The sequence below is a fragment of the Chamaea fasciata genome, unplaced genomic scaffold (genome assembly GCF_029207755.1).
Source record: "Chamaea fasciata isolate MVZ Bird 193981 ecotype frontalis unplaced genomic scaffold, bChaFas1.0.hap1 SCAF_14, whole genome shotgun sequence".
NCBI classification, from domain to species: Eukaryota; Metazoa; Chordata; class Aves; order Passeriformes; family Sylviidae; genus Chamaea; species Chamaea fasciata.
Genome location: NW_027094099.1, coordinates 3,536,266 through 3,550,724, shown reverse-complemented (window position 1 = coordinate 3,550,724; position 14,459 = coordinate 3,536,266). Strand labels below are relative to the sequence as shown.

The following is a 14,459-nucleotide window of genomic DNA, read 5'->3' as shown; positions in this document are numbered from 1 at the left end:
ACACCTGTATTTCCCAAGGGTATTTGGCAAGGTCCCTCCCTCAGCAAGGGTTCCTGAAGGAAGGAGCAGCCCTGGAACAGGTGGTGAGATCCTTACAGGGGATATTGTTTGCTAAAAGGTAAAGAACAAAAGGGAGAGGGAAGAGACTGGGTAATAAAAAACATGAAATTTAAATGTACATAAATATAAATTGGTGCACAGAGAGAAAAACCAATTTTAACTCTATTTATAAAACAACGGGTTCCAAGTTAAGTGTTACTGTCTGAAACGTTGGGGTTGTTACAGATTGTGCTGTGAAAATGTCAGTTCTGTGGTCAGCAGCCATCCAGAGTAAACTGTGTGTGTCAATTGCTGGGGGAAAACGGAACAAAACAACCCCTGCTCCCTCCGACTGCGGGCATCTGGGGAAGCTGAAGATCCCTGGAACTTTGAGGTGTTTTGGGTGGGAAGGAACATTCCTGGAAGGTGTGGGTCTGTGCAAGGCTGCTGTCACACAGCCCCGGAGAGTAAATCTTACAGAGAGGGGAGGGGGAGCTCTGTGCAGACCCACCTCTGCCTCGAGGACATAACCATTGTCAGCCTGCCATTTTCCAAGGGGTCACCTCTAGGGCTGCCAACAGCCCCATCTCCTGCATAACCTGTGAAAGTCGGTGTGCTGACCTCTGCCAGCAAAACTGATTTATAAAGTAGAATTTCTACAGCTTTTTTTGATATGTAAGCTGGGAAGATTCCCTTGGAGGCTGGTAGCTGTTGGGAAGGTGAATATCTGCTGAGCTGGAACGAGCAAGTGGTGGAGAAGCACTGCAGTGTCATTTCCTACCTGGAATGCTGGAAGTCCCAGTGGGCTCCTGGCTGGGTGCCTTGCTCTGACCCACCAAAGTGGGACAAAGGGAGAGGCAGAAAACCCACCACAAACCCCACCAGGCTGGTGACCAGGTTCTGGAACTCAGGTCCTGGTGCAATCCCCAGGGAGGTCCTGGGTGCCAGTTATTTTCCCTAAAATTAGGAACAACTTCTTTGTGAACACTGGAAAATCCAGGAAAAATCTGGTCTCTCTGTTGGTGTCTGGGGCTGGTATTTACCAAGACTGCTGTGGAGGAAGGAATTGCTGTTCCTGGAGCCCTGCCTGGATCACAGCACTGGTGCTGCTGCTGCTCAGTGAGTGCTGAGCTCAGGTGCTTTCACCAGTTGTTTTCCAAGAAAGCCCCACTGGCTGTCCTGAACTGTGCTCCCAATTCCAGCCTCCAGCACATCTCTGAGTAGCTGTTCTGGTGCTCTTTCCAGACTTGAAATCAGGGTTATGGGTTCACATCTCCCACACACACATCATGAGGTCAAGCCTTAGTACTCAGCAATTAATCTGACATCCTCTCAGTTTTTGAGGTTTCACGGTGGCACTGCAAAAGGGCAGGAGCTCCCTGATTGCCTTTTCCCAGCCTTTCCCAAGCTTGCTTAGCAGTGCCACTGGGATGAAAAATACCTGTTCCTCTGCTCACACCTTGGCTGAGGTAACACCAGCTGAAAAAGAAGGAAGATCTGAGTGCATTTGGCTGTGCATTTAATTAGAGCACTGCAAAAGCCTTCATCCTGTTTGAAACCCTGCAGCTTCCCACTGCTCATCCCTTGTTCCCTGGGGCTGCCTGTGAGGAGCACCGAAGGAGTGGGACTTAACCCTGTCACGCTTCAGTTGGTGCCATAATTGCCCAGGGCTGTTTCATCTGCCCTCTGTAATTGGGATCACTTTATCCCTGGCTTCATCCTCCCTAATCCTACAGGTAACCCTTCAGCCTGCTGTTCCCCACAGTGGAGGATTGATGCTCAGCTTTTCAAAAAACACCGCTTCCCCAGGTTAAGGAGAGGCCAGACTAAGCTGTGCCAGTACCGGGCAGCACCAGGATCAGATCTTCCTTCACATCCAACACCTTCTCTGGACCTCACATGCTCCTCCTCCTCCTCCTCCTCCTCCTCCTCCTCCTCCTGCCTTTCCTACATCCCCACCCTTCTCCAGACATTCCATATTTCCATCACTTTGGCCATCATGAGTGAATTTGAAACTGTTTTGAAGAAAAGCCTTGGGAAGAAATTTGAAGAAATGTCCATCCATTTCGAGCTGTATTTTGTCAGTGCAATGGCAGTGCAGGCCACTGGGGGAGGGACGTGGGCTGAGAGAGGAAATAGAGAATGGATGGAGGTGTTTCTGTCTGTCCAGATGCAGCACTGGCATGTGGGCACTGAGAGGGGACACCAGAGCCCAAGCAGTGGTCGCAGCCACCAGCACTACTGGGACCAGGGGCCTCCGGTCTCCTCTCTGCTGACTCAGTGGGGGAGATGAGGCTGCCATGATGTGAATGTGAGAGTTGGGGCTGCGATGCTGCAAATGCTGCCTCTGGGGTGAGCACTGTATTTGTGCTCCCTGTGCCCCCTTAAAGGGTCACCTCCTCGAGTGGCAAGCCCAGCACTGCCTGCTCGGCCATTCTCCTGCCGAACACAGGGAAGGAGCATGGTGAGAGAGTGAAGTGAGGTCTCCTTTTTGAGCCCAGGACCTCCAGCACTACTGGACACAAGGCTGGCAGAGGTGTCACACCTGATGGGTGAGGGAGGAGAAGGCCCTGCCCATCCCCATGGCACTTCTCTGGAACAGGGAGCCCATGTTGATCTGGCCACCCAAGGGGACAATCACACAGTTTGGGAGGATGCCTGGTAACACTTTAGGATTTTTTTTTTTTTTTCTTCCTGTAAGCTTAGAGCTGAGTTTGCAGTTTGAATTCTGACCCCCTGCTGCTGAAGGGGAACATGTCACCTCCAGTCCTGAAGGGCACTGCTAATGAATTCCCTCTGCCATTTCCCAGCAGAACTGGGTCATCTCATCCCCACCAACCAGCACCTTCTCGCAAAGTTGTGGAACTGTAAATCCAGCAGAAGCTGTCAGGGCCTTTAGGACACTAATTAGCTTTCATGGGTCTCTCCTGGGACTTCCCTCTATGCACATGGACCCAGGAACCACTTGAGCTCAGCCCTGGGCCTGTGGTCTGTCATTGATCTGTGTTGTGGGAGCTCAGCAGTGCCTGAGTGACTGGCTTGACCTGGCCCCAGGCAGGCTCTCCTTCTCACTATGGACCTGCCAGGACCATGTCTGACCCTGGTTACCCCCACCAGACCTCACCCCAACCTACTATGGTTCAGAACCTGAGAGTATCCCTGTGTAGATATGGAACTTGGAGGAATCCCTGTTGGCTGCAGGCAAATGACAAGAAGAAACAGAGCACAACCTGTGTCTTGGAGCCCTCTGATCAAATGCTTCCAGTTTCACCTGGAATTCACTTCACTTCAACCCTGGGCACACAGTTTGTGTCCCAGGCTCCCACTATCTCCATCCCATTAATGGATAAGGAGGAACTCATGGGGAACATGATTATCCATGGAAGGTTTGGGTGTAGTAATCAGGAAATAGTGGTCTGCAGAATCTCAAAGGGAGTGGAAAAGGTGAGGAGCGATACACAGGCTCTCCTGCTCATGCTCTGCACTAAGTGGGATCCTCTGGGAGGCCGCTCTGGAAAGTGAAGGAGCTGGGCAGAGCTGGCCGGTCCTCGAGGCCAGGATCCTCGGATTATCCACCCCATTAATCAGGCGCTCAGGTACACGTATTGGGAGATGGGTTTGAGCTAAACTGGAAATGAAGCTCCTGGCTGAGCTCCAGTGCAAAAAGAGCATGGAGAAGGTGGAAGCATGGACAAGCCACGACGGAGAGATTTGGGAATGGGACTCAGCGGTGGGTCTGTCACGTCCCCCGCGCCGCCGGAGCGCTGGGATGACACACGGCGGGCGCAAGCGGAGGGCCGGAGCGTGTCAGCCCGGGGCGGGGCCGGGCCGGGCGGGCTGCGGCGAGGTCCCGCCCCCGCGGGTATAACCGGGAGGCGGCGGCGGCGGGCGCGGGTCCCGCGGCGGCGATGGCGCTGCCGTGCCTGCTGCTGCTGCTCTGCGGAGCCGCGCTGGGACCCGCCGTGCACCTCGACTTCGCCGAGCACCGCAGCCAGGCCGCCAAGATCAAGGTCAACCCCCGCGGCAACCTCTGGGCCACAGGTACCGGGCGGGAGGGGGGGACACAAGGACACGCGGGATGTGCGGGGCACGGCGACCTCCCGCACTGTCCTGTGGCTGCCTGTGCGGAGCCCCCTGCTCCCACGAGGGGAGGGGAATGCTGGCAGTGCCACGATGGGCAGGGGGAGGCCAGGGCAGGTGTGAAGTCACCTCCACCTGCATCCCTGGGCAGCTGGTCCAACAGCCCCAGCAGACTGACCAGTCCGGCATCCCTGGATATGAGGTTCAGCATCCCTGGGTGGCACCTCTGTAACCCCAGAGATCTTGTCAGGAGGAACAGAGAGGGAAGTTTCCCAAAAATCCCATGTGGAGTGAGGACCTGGGATTTCTGGGTTTCTCTTGACTCAGCTGGTTGAGGCATTAGGTCACTGGGTGCTCCTTGTTGTTTGGTGCCGGTGCAGGGTGGCCGGTGAGAGCTCAGCTGGAGCCCTGCGTCCCCCCAGACACACCGTGTGTGGTGTTGCAGGTCACTTCATGGGGAAGAAGAGTGTTACAGGCTCTCCACACCTGGAGACTCCGGAGGAGCCTGCTGTGCCAATGGTCTTCGGTCCCTCTCTACGAGCCTTGCTGGAGGACATGATGGAACTGCTGACCCGGGAGCTCCTGAAAATCCTCTTGCAAGAAAGGCTATTGGATGAGAACCAAGGGAAATATGACCTCACTGACCAGGTGAATATTGACTTAGGTGGAGGGAAATGCTCGGAGCAGAAAGATGGAGGAGCTGTGCTGGAGATGGGAGCACCTGCACAGCTGCTAGAGGTGCAGTCCTCTCTTTCCCCTCTTTTTAACCCTCCTTAAAGCACTTCTAAGGACCAATCATAAAGGGAGAGAGGAGAAGTGTCCTGAGGATTGTGTCTAGCTGGGCAGTGACAGATAGTCCCAGGGGCTTGGGAAAGGTGTGAAGATGAGCAAGTAACACTGTGATGGAGCTGTGACAGTGGTGGTCTCCAGGGGTTGTTAATAAGCATCTGAGTCTTCGTCAGCCAAATGCAGAAGAGGATGGTGTCCTCTTTTCCAAGCACAGGGAAATCCTTTCTCCCTCTTACTTCCACAGTGGGAGACCAAGAGGGATTCAATATGTGCAGGGAAAGGCATCTGGCAAGCAAAAAGCTGTGGCTCTGTGTCACTGTGGTTGGGATCCCTCAATGCTGAGGGCACAAAGCCTTGCAGAGGGTAGGTGTGCATTGGTCCTGCTGCTGCAGAGCAGGCTTTTGGGAGCAGAGAGAGGGCAGAAGCTCCACTGGTCCCACTGTGTATCAGCAGATCCTCAGCCTAACTGACTTTTACCTTGGAGCTCATTCAGCTCCTATTGGAAAACCTGCCCCTGGGAACAATGCACAGGCACAGATCCTCAGGCAGGATGTAGAGATCAAATTGCTCAGTCCAGGGATGGAATTTCTGCATCCATAGATGGAATTAATCTGTGTGGCTCTGCTTGTCTGTTGCCTCCTGCACAGTTCCCTGGTGTCTCACCATTTCAAGTCACTGCAGGAAGTATCTGGGAGTCTAAAAAGGATGAAATCCTCTTAAGTCAGTCCTGCCTGTGCTGTCCCACTGAGCCAGATGCCTGAGGAGCTATCCAGTAAGCACTGCATGCAGGTAAAGCTATTTCTGCTATGCAGGGTTAGGCAGGACTTGCTCCTCTCTGGCACAGGTGGAGCAGAGTTGCAGGACTGGTCAAGCCCCTTTTGGACTCACTTTCAGCAGATTAAGGTAAACTGATACATCCCAGAGAGCTGTTCCCATTGGGCAGAGGGCTTTCCACAGTGAAGACAGAGCTGGGCATGGCTGAAGGCACCAGCCCACCTTCCCTGTATAGTGTGCTGGGCTGGGTTACTGTAGTCTTTGCTTCTTGTATGCAGCTGGGAAGATGAGGGCTGTGGAGGTTCTGGACCCTTGTCCATCCCCTTCAAGGAACCTTTAAGCAGGAGGGCACTTGTTGGGAGGGTGGGAGAGCTGGTAGATGTGCTGCCTTGCCTTGCTTCTGAGCGTGTGGTGTGAATATGGTAAAGGTGCTCCCTGGGGCTCTCCGCTGTGTAGATCGCTGCTCACGATGCAGATGTGCCTGTGCACACGCTGCCCTGAGTGCTGGTGCTGTGCCACAGGTTCCAGGTGCGTGCCAGAACCCTACCAGCCCTGCCAGTGCTCATTCCCAGTGCTCAGGGGCGAGTGCTGGCCAGGTGTGACACTGGGAGCCAAAGCTCTGCTGCTTGAGGTGATTTATCTGTGGCCATGCAGGAGCTGGCCAGTGCCTGCCTCGGTGCCCAGTGCCTCTCTAGGGCAAGGTGGGATGCCATGCCCACGTGTGGCATCACAGCTGAGCTGCTTGATGTGCACCTGGCTCCTGCCCCTCACTTTCTCTTCCCAAAGCCTGAAGCCTCTCCTTGGCCAGTGACCTGGTCCTCTTGGTCACCTTGCTGGGTGCCGTTTCTGGTTTTGCTCCTTGGGCACCTCTGAGCACCTCACTTCTCCGAGTCCTGCCCTCCTGCTCCTTTCTCCCACCCATCCCCGGAGCACCCTCACATCTGTGCTGTTGTGGATATTACAGAACTGCTTCTCCCTAGTGCCTCTAAGTGCTGTCCACTTTATACTGTTCTGTGTGACCTTATTTTTTCTTGCTCTTGTGGTTGTCACAGTGCCAGTCCAAATTCCTGCCACCCTCTGACAGCTTTCCCTCTCAGCATGACTGTTGTTGGACACCAGGTGTCAGCACCCAGCCTGAGCTGATCTGTGCCATGTTCTCACTTTCCTCACAGGCTTTTTCATAGCTCTGCCCTGTGAAACTCTCAGCCCATGCCATGCTCAGGACCTGTCACTTCCATCTCGACTTTCCAGCCATGTGTGGCAGACAGGGCTTGGCTCTCAGCATGCTGGGGCTTCACAGTGCTGCCATGTTGCTCTGTGTGACAAAGATTGGGCTGGCAGATGAGGATCCTTCCCATCCTTTGTCATCTCCTTGGGTGTGTGGCATTGATTCCCCAGGATGCAGACACCATGTGCGTGGGATGGAACAGCTCCAGGGGTATGGGAAGAGCCCTTCTGCCTGAAGGCAGGTGCTGCCCTGCATAGCTCTGGGACCTGTGATCAGTGCCAATCCCACAAACCCCTCTGTGACTCTTCCATGCTGTGTTTGCTGTCTCTTTTTGCCTTCTCACATTCTCTGCTGAATGAGGCCCTCTCCTGAAGTTCATCCCAGTGCTGCTGCCTCACTGGGATGAAGTTTCCCTGTGACATTGGAGTCGTGGTTCAGCTGTTGGAGCACAGATGGGAGGCTTCTGGCTCTGTCCTTCTCATGTGCCATGCCAAGCCACCCCTGAAAGTGCTGTCATGCTCCAGCACGGGATGTTTGTCTGACCTGCCCCATGGTACCCAGCATAGGTGGTGATGGTGGTGGTTGTTTGCATGCCCCCGTGTCTCACTGTTGTGTCTTGTTTTGCAGGAGACAGGGCTTTTAACGAAGGTCCTGGAGAAGTACTTTTCAAACTGAAGAGGTGCAGCTGTGGAGGATGAGGTCTGCAAGGTCGGCTGTGCGTGGTGAAGAGAGGGGAGCATCGTCCTTGTGGGTTTCTATAGCTACATCACTTTTATTTATTCTCTCTGAAATATTGTTAATAGTGATGGTGTGTGTGAAAAGAGGAGCCTTCTGCTCCACCCTGCCCAATCCTGTATAGTTCCTCTATGTTTTGTGTTTTCTTGACGTCTGATGTGCCTGTGTGAATAAAACTGGCTCTTTGCACAGACTCTTCTGTGGGGGTAGGGAGGCAGACCCCCAGGGCTCATACAGGGGGAAAGGGGAGTGGGATCACCTTGGGGCAGGGTGATGGGAAGCTCCTGGCTCTCAGCAGCTCGGGGGGGTTGGATTCAGTCCCTGCAGCCTCTGCTCACTGAAGGACACCCTGACATGGTAAAACAGCACACTTGGGTGAGCTGATGACACCACTCACCACTGGAGCATCTTCGTGACCCTCTTTACTGGGAATATTACCAGCAAAGCAGCTGTGGGATTTCTGGCTTAGTCTGAGTCCTGGCCTTGTGGCACTTAGGGTTAACTGCAGGCTCATTGGCCTTGGCCATCAAACCCTCAGTCTGATTATGAGGCTGCTTCGTGATGCTGGCTTGGTGCACCCTCACCTCGTGCATGCAGTTAAACACTCACAGGGGCAGAGGTACAACCCCAGGGCCCTCTGTTGTGCAGGATGGCTGGAGAAGGGAGCTGGGACCTGGCTGAAAGGGGTGATGGAACAGTCCCATGAGAAGACTCTGGTTCTATATCCTCTGAAAATGCTGCTCACGGATGAACCCTATGGCTGCCAGGCACTTGTGGGGGTCATGGGATCGTAGGATGGGTTTGGTTGGAAGGCACACCTTGTGGCCGTATTCCAGGGGCAGAGACACCTTCTACTATCCCAACTTGCTCCGAGCCCTGTCCAGTCTGGCCTTGGACATTTCCTGGGATGGGGCAGCTACAGCTGCTCTGGGCACCCTGTGCCAGGGCCTCACCACCCTCTCAGGGACCAATTTCTTCCCAATATCCCATCTAAGCCTGCCCTCTGGCAGTGGAAAGCCATTTCCCTTTGTCCTGTCATTCCAGGCCCTTGTGCCAAGTCCTTTTCTAGCTCTCTTAGAGCCCCTTTAGGCACTGGAAAGGGCTCTGAGGTATGTCCTGAGCCTTCTCTCCTCCCAGCTGAGCAATTGCTGCTGTGTCAGCCTTGGAGCATCTCCATGGCCCTGGGGATTTCCCCAGGAAGAGCAAAACCTGGCAGCAGAGCCCAGAGTGATGCCATAAATGAAACCATAAACTTTCACACTCTGCTCCCCACAATTCTGGTGATAAATTTAACCTGATCCTTTGATCTCACAGGAGGAGAGCCCTTAGCCTGAGAACAGGAACCTCAGAGCCACGTCACACCACGCCAAGGGATGATCCAGCATCTGAAGATGCTGATAACTAGTAGAGGGATCAAAGCAATGGTAGGAGACCTTCCTAGCATGCTCCCTGTCCCTTCAAGGATAGTTCAGATCCTGTGTAGCCTCCTCTTCCTCACTGGAGCAGTTGCTTGGCTGCAGCCCCTGGGAAGAGCAGCACCTTGAGCCTCCCAGGTTCTACATCCTGCTGGTGAACAGCTCACCTGTAGCTATTGCCTTTGGGAGTCCTTCATGGTCTCCTACCCACCAGCTTTGCTTAAGAGGTTTTCCACTGTCCTGCAGAATTCCGTGCAGGAATTCTTCCTCTAGCATCAACTTTTTTGCCCAGACTCACTGCTGCATTCTGGGATGTGGGTGACCCCCAGCTCACCTTTTCATTAGCTGGAGTAAAGCCTTGACTTAAAACTAATTATTAGCAAGAAAAATAATGACACTGTGGATTGTGTTTGACACTGGAGGAAACCAGATGCCCCTCAGACAGCAGTGTGAGGGACTGACAGCCTAATGGGGTTCCTGACTTGGTGTGTCATAGGACCACCCTGTCAAGGTCATGGGAGGAGGAGCAGGTTCCTGGCCATGAGGCACCCAGGTGAGATCCTCATTCTCCCTCTGACCCAGCCAGAACCTGTCCAGCTGCCTCTCTGTCTGTCTGTCCCCAGCCCCCCAAATACTCTCCTTTGGGTTGAGATAAAGAAGGATGAGGTCACTTGTTAACTGCTGCCATGGGCAGAGCAAGCTCGCCTTGGGGAATATAAGTTAATTTATTGTCAATTAATTTAAATATTTGATTCAGGTTTTGGAAAAAAAAAAAAAGCGTTTTCACACCTGGGGAAGGCTCCTCCTCTCCCCTTTGCCAGGCTCACTTTCAGCACCTCTCCTCCTCCCTGTTGTCTCTGCAGGTGACACCCAGTCCCCCTGTGGAAGCAACAGCTGAAGGCGGGAGTGATAGACCTGCACTTTCATGGATGAGTCTTCCACAGGCAGTGCCTTCCATGGCAGTGGTCCATTCAAGGAGTGCATGTTCCACCATGGAGCATCTTCATCCTCCTCCTCTGAACTGCTGCACAGACTGGAGCAGTGTTGGGCCCCCAAGCCCTGAGTGCCCAGTACCTGCCTTGGACACCAGAGGATTACTCAGGCTGGAGAAAATCTCAGCAGATCTGTAGTCCAGCCATCTGTCCAAAGCGGCATGAGCTCTGAGCTCAGACTGCGTTACTCAGGGCTTGAACCTTTCATGTATGAAGGCTGGGTCCTCTGCTCAGCTGTTTCGATGTTTCTATTTCTCCCTCACAGGCAAACAACTCCTCAAGCCCCAAACGGCTATTCCTCCTTGAATTTAGATTACAAACTGAGTGAGTCAGGAAAGCTTTTGAGGATGCTCTTTTTTTTTTTTTTGGTAATTTGCTGGCTCTTTCTCTTCATCCATCTTTCTGACATTTACCTGCTGGCCCACAGCACGCATAGGCTCAGCACAGTGTCCCATCGCTCACCAGGTCATGTTCTTTGGAAAGTTCCAGGACCAAAGCTTTGTGCCCAAGCTTAGAAAATGAGTAGATTCTTCACTTTGGGTCTTTTCCCAGCTCTGATTTGTTCCTGTTGCTCCTCTGGTTTGAGGACAACCCTCCATGCTGCTGCTGGGGCTCAAGCCCTTGCTCACAGCAGAACTTGCTGTTCTGTGCCCTGCAAGCAGTGGTTCAAGGAGGCCCCTCAGGGTCACTGGGACAACTTCCCTGGGGTGTTCAGACTTGTGACACGTTTCTTCAGAAGCCCTGAGAGCTCATGGGCAGCTATGACCATTGCTGTTCCTGGGCTTCCCCCACAACCTGAGGCTGTGGCATGACCCCAGGGATGGGAAAAAGACACGAAGCGAGATAAATAGACACAAGTCACCTTCACTGTTGACATTTGTGTCTTTGGTTGTGGAACTGACTCGGAGTAGGAGCTGTCTCAGAGGGATTTCAGTGAAAGTCCACTGCTACCACTTGGTGTCATCGCTGTACCAGGCTTAGGGAAGTGTTCCCTGTCGTGCTCACTGACAGAGGACACCCTCCTGCTGTGTTCTTGCAAAGACACCAAGCGCCAGGTTGGGGTGCTCCCTTCTCTGAGGTGCTTGGAGACCTCTCTTCCACAGGAGACCAACAAGCCAGGCAGTGAAGAAGGGAGGGAAGGAAGCAGAAAGGGAAGCAGGCTGCCATCAGGAAGCAAAAGAGTCAAATTCCATTGCCATCCCCCATGCTCCTCCAGGGAAAGCTCCTCACATCCTGATATGAACATCCCTGACCTGACCAAGGTAAATCCAGCCAGGACAGAGGCTGGGATAACCTGGGGAAGTGGGCTTCCAGAGCTTGGCACTGTATCCAAATGATTTCCAGGGAGCAGGGCATCCTAGTGCAGTGGAGATGAGGTTAAATGCAGTGTACAATCTCAAAGCATACAGATATTTCAAGTGGCCAAAAAGGTCAACAGCAACTGGCTTGTAGCAAAACCAGTGTGGCCACAGCCCAGGGCAGTGCCTGCACTGGGCACTGCTGAAGCACCTCTAGCCCTGGTGGGAAGTTCTGGGCCTCTCACTCTTGGAGGGACATTGGGGGGCTGGAACATGTCCAGAGATGGGAATGGAGCTGGGGAAGCAGCTGGAGAACCAGGAGCAACTGAGGGAGTTGGGGAGGCTCAGCCTGGAGAACAGGAGGCTCAGGGGGGACCTTCTGGCTATGCACAACTCCCTGATAGGAGGGTGCAGCCAGGTGAGGATGGGCTCTGCTCCCAGGGAACAAGGGACAGGACGAGAGTAAATGGCCTCAGGCTGTATCAGAGGATGTTCAGGTTGGATGTCAGGAGGGATTTTTTCATGGAAAGGGTGGTCAGCTATTGAAAGAGGCTGCTCAGGAGAGGGAGTCCCCATCTCTGGAGGCATTCAAGGAATGACTCAATGTGGCATTCTGGTGCTCTGATCTGGTTGATGAAGTGGGGATTGGTCACATAGAGGGCTCAATGGTCTTGGAGGTCTTTTTCAACCTCAATGATCCTGTGATTCTGTAATAAGGTGGACAAAGGCGTTTTCCTTATGATATGACCCACCAGCTCACTTTTCCCTATCACTCACCAGCCTCTGGAAAAATCACAGTGGTAAAGACAACACCGAGAGGGTGATGGGACCTGCAAACATTGGGATATTAACATTTAACAAAGGCCAATTACTACTCAGTCAACATCAGGGGATCTCCCTGTTGGGCTGGCCCTGCCCAGTCTAAGCCTTCAGGTACAGTAGAATGGGATAATGATCCTGCAGTGCACATAAAGAATATGCTGAAGAAAACAATCTGGGTTATTCCTGCCCCAGGCAAAGGCAAATTCCACTTTACTCAAGGACCTGAGTGCACTTTGTGGGTGATGCTGGAGGATGGGAAAAGCCAATGTGTGCCCCAAGGCAATTTGATCTCGGGTGAGAACAGCCAATAAATTCAATTGTATGAAGTTAGTTGGTACATAATGCTGTGTATTATCACTTCTGTGGCACTTCTATACACTCCTCATCCCACCAGGCACCTCACAACACTGTCTGGATTTGGGGATCTGAACCTGACTCCCCTCTGATCATCACATTAACAAAGGATGAGCTCTGATGAAACTGAACAAGAGCAGTGGTGATGGAAAAAGAACTGGCTTTAACACGGAACAAACTTTTGCTGCCCTGAAAGCTGGAACCGAATGTCATGGTTGAAATGAACTCAATGGACTTTTACAGGCATAGTCCATACACACAGATGTGTGTGTATATCCATCAGAACACGGGAAAGGTGAGGGGGTCTTGGGAAATGTGGAACCTGGCATACCATCAGTGACATGACTAAGGGGTGGCTACTGCCCTAGTTTTACTGGCATAGAGTTAATTTTTTTTGTCAGTAGCTGGTCCAGTGTTGTGGTTTGGATTTGGGAGGAGAATAATGTTGACAACACAGGGATGTTTTGGCTGTTGCTGAGCTTACTCTGGGTCAAGGACTTTTCAATGTCCCATGTTCTGCTAGTGATGAGTTGCTCAGGAAGGTGGGGGAAGCACGGCCAGGACAGCTGAAGATATTCCATACTACAGAACATCATATTCAGTATATGAACTGGGAGGGATTGACCAGGAGCCTCTGATTGCCCTCAGGGGCAGCCTGGGCATTGGTCAGCAGATGGTGAGCATGAACTGTGTATCCCTTGTTTCTCTTGGGTGTTCTTTTAACATTTCTTCTTAAATTACATCTATTATCATTAGTAGTAGTAGTAGTAGTAAGTATCACTAGTATTATTAGTATTTTTCTATTTTTGTGATCTTTCAGTCACCAAACTTAACCCACAAAATCCTTTTTCTTTTTCTTGTGATGAAGACTTTCATTGCATCAGGCTCTTGGCTGAGGCCTCAAGAAGAGATTCAACTAAAGATGCGCAGAGAATGTGCAATGGTAGACAGCCAGAGGCCTGCCTGAGATCTGGTACTTCTGTGGGAGCCCCAGCAGTTCAGAATCCATTTCACACTGGAACAACAGTTCTCCAGTTTCAGTTGGAAATGAGAAAGGGCCAAACTCCCTGGACACCAGCCTGTTCTCACTGCTCTGGTCTTTAGAGGAAACCCTTCTCTTGGCCCTCTTTCTCAGCCAAGGGGAAATCCCAGCCTTCCGGGATATGAAATGACTCCAAGTGCTGCTGGTCCCAAGCCAAATCTTCCCACAAGGGATGTGTTCACCCTGGACCCAAGGAAATGCCTTGCTCTGGACTGTGCTTCAGCAACTACAGCATGGACATCATAGAACATGGAGCCTTGAAATCCTGAGTGTTCTCCTGCTGTGAGTAACCCAAGAAAAGAGGCACAAGTGCTTGACAGTATTGGCAGAATCACAGTTCCCTGCCTGCCCAGTCTGGGAGGGCTCAGGGCTGTGTCTGACCCAAAGTCTGTACGACCCTGCTCAGGAGATGTTCATACAGTGTGTGTGCACCAAGTGCTGCTCCTTGGAGCAAGAGACGGGGATCATCCCTGCTGCAGACCCACAAAATCTTCTTTTATGGGCTTTTTTATGGGATGAAAACAGCTCTAGAGCAGCAGGGACAAAACCAGCTGTGGGTTTGGATGAAAACCCTTCTGCCACAGGGCCCTCCCCACAGGACTCCCAAGATCATCAGGGTGCTGGAGTGCAGTGAGAGAAGGTCCAGCACAATCTCACTGCCATTTTCTTTTAATTTCTATTCATTTTAACCTCCATAAGGGGCTGAGAAAAAGCCAAGGACTCCAACAGGAATAAGGTGTTTATAAATATTTTGGTTCGTCAGGCTCAGAGAGCATAAAATACAGTGAGCAGGATACACCTGACATAGCACTGGGAAATTCCACCAGTTACAGCCCATAGTGCTCATGGCCCTGCTGTGCTGCAGAGGAAGAGGCCATAAGCCACCTCCAA

General features: G+C 52.4%; 1 protein-coding gene across 3 annotated transcripts; it reads left to right on the top strand.

Annotated features, from left to right (window-relative positions):
- Positions 1-3,915: 3,915 nt before the first annotated feature.
- NMB (neuromedin B) lies at positions 3,916-7,839 on the top strand. Of its 3 annotated transcripts, none has more exons than XM_066196404.1 (4): positions 3,916-4,080; positions 4,565-4,767; positions 5,556-5,680; positions 7,538-7,839. In XM_066196404.1, the coding sequence occupies exons 1-3, from the start codon at positions 3,948-3,950 to the stop codon at positions 5,667-5,669; spliced, it is 450 nt and encodes a 149-aa protein (XP_066052501.1). In that variant the 5' UTR covers positions 3,916-3,947; the 3' UTR covers positions 5,670-5,680; positions 7,538-7,839. The 3 variants fall into 3 exon arrangements, with proteins under 3 accessions (XP_066052501.1, XP_066052500.1, XP_066052502.1); XM_066196403.1 differs by having other exon boundaries at positions 5,556-5,697; XM_066196405.1 differs by lacking the exon at positions 5,556-5,680.
- Positions 7,840-14,459: the final 6,620 nt, after the last annotated feature.

Coding starts and splice junctions, on each gene's coding strand:
- NMB (XM_066196404.1), top strand. CDS start 3,948: ATGGCGCTGCCGTGCCTGCTGCTGCTGCTCTGCGGAGCCGCGCTGGGA. Junction 4,081..4,564: donor CGGCAACCTCTGGGCCACAG/GTACCGGGCGGG, acceptor GTGGTGTTGCAG/GTCACTTCATGGGGAAGAAG. Junction 4,768..5,555: donor AATATGACCTCACTGACCAG/GTGAATATTGAC, acceptor CCTCCTGCACAG/TTCCCTGGTGTCTCACCATT.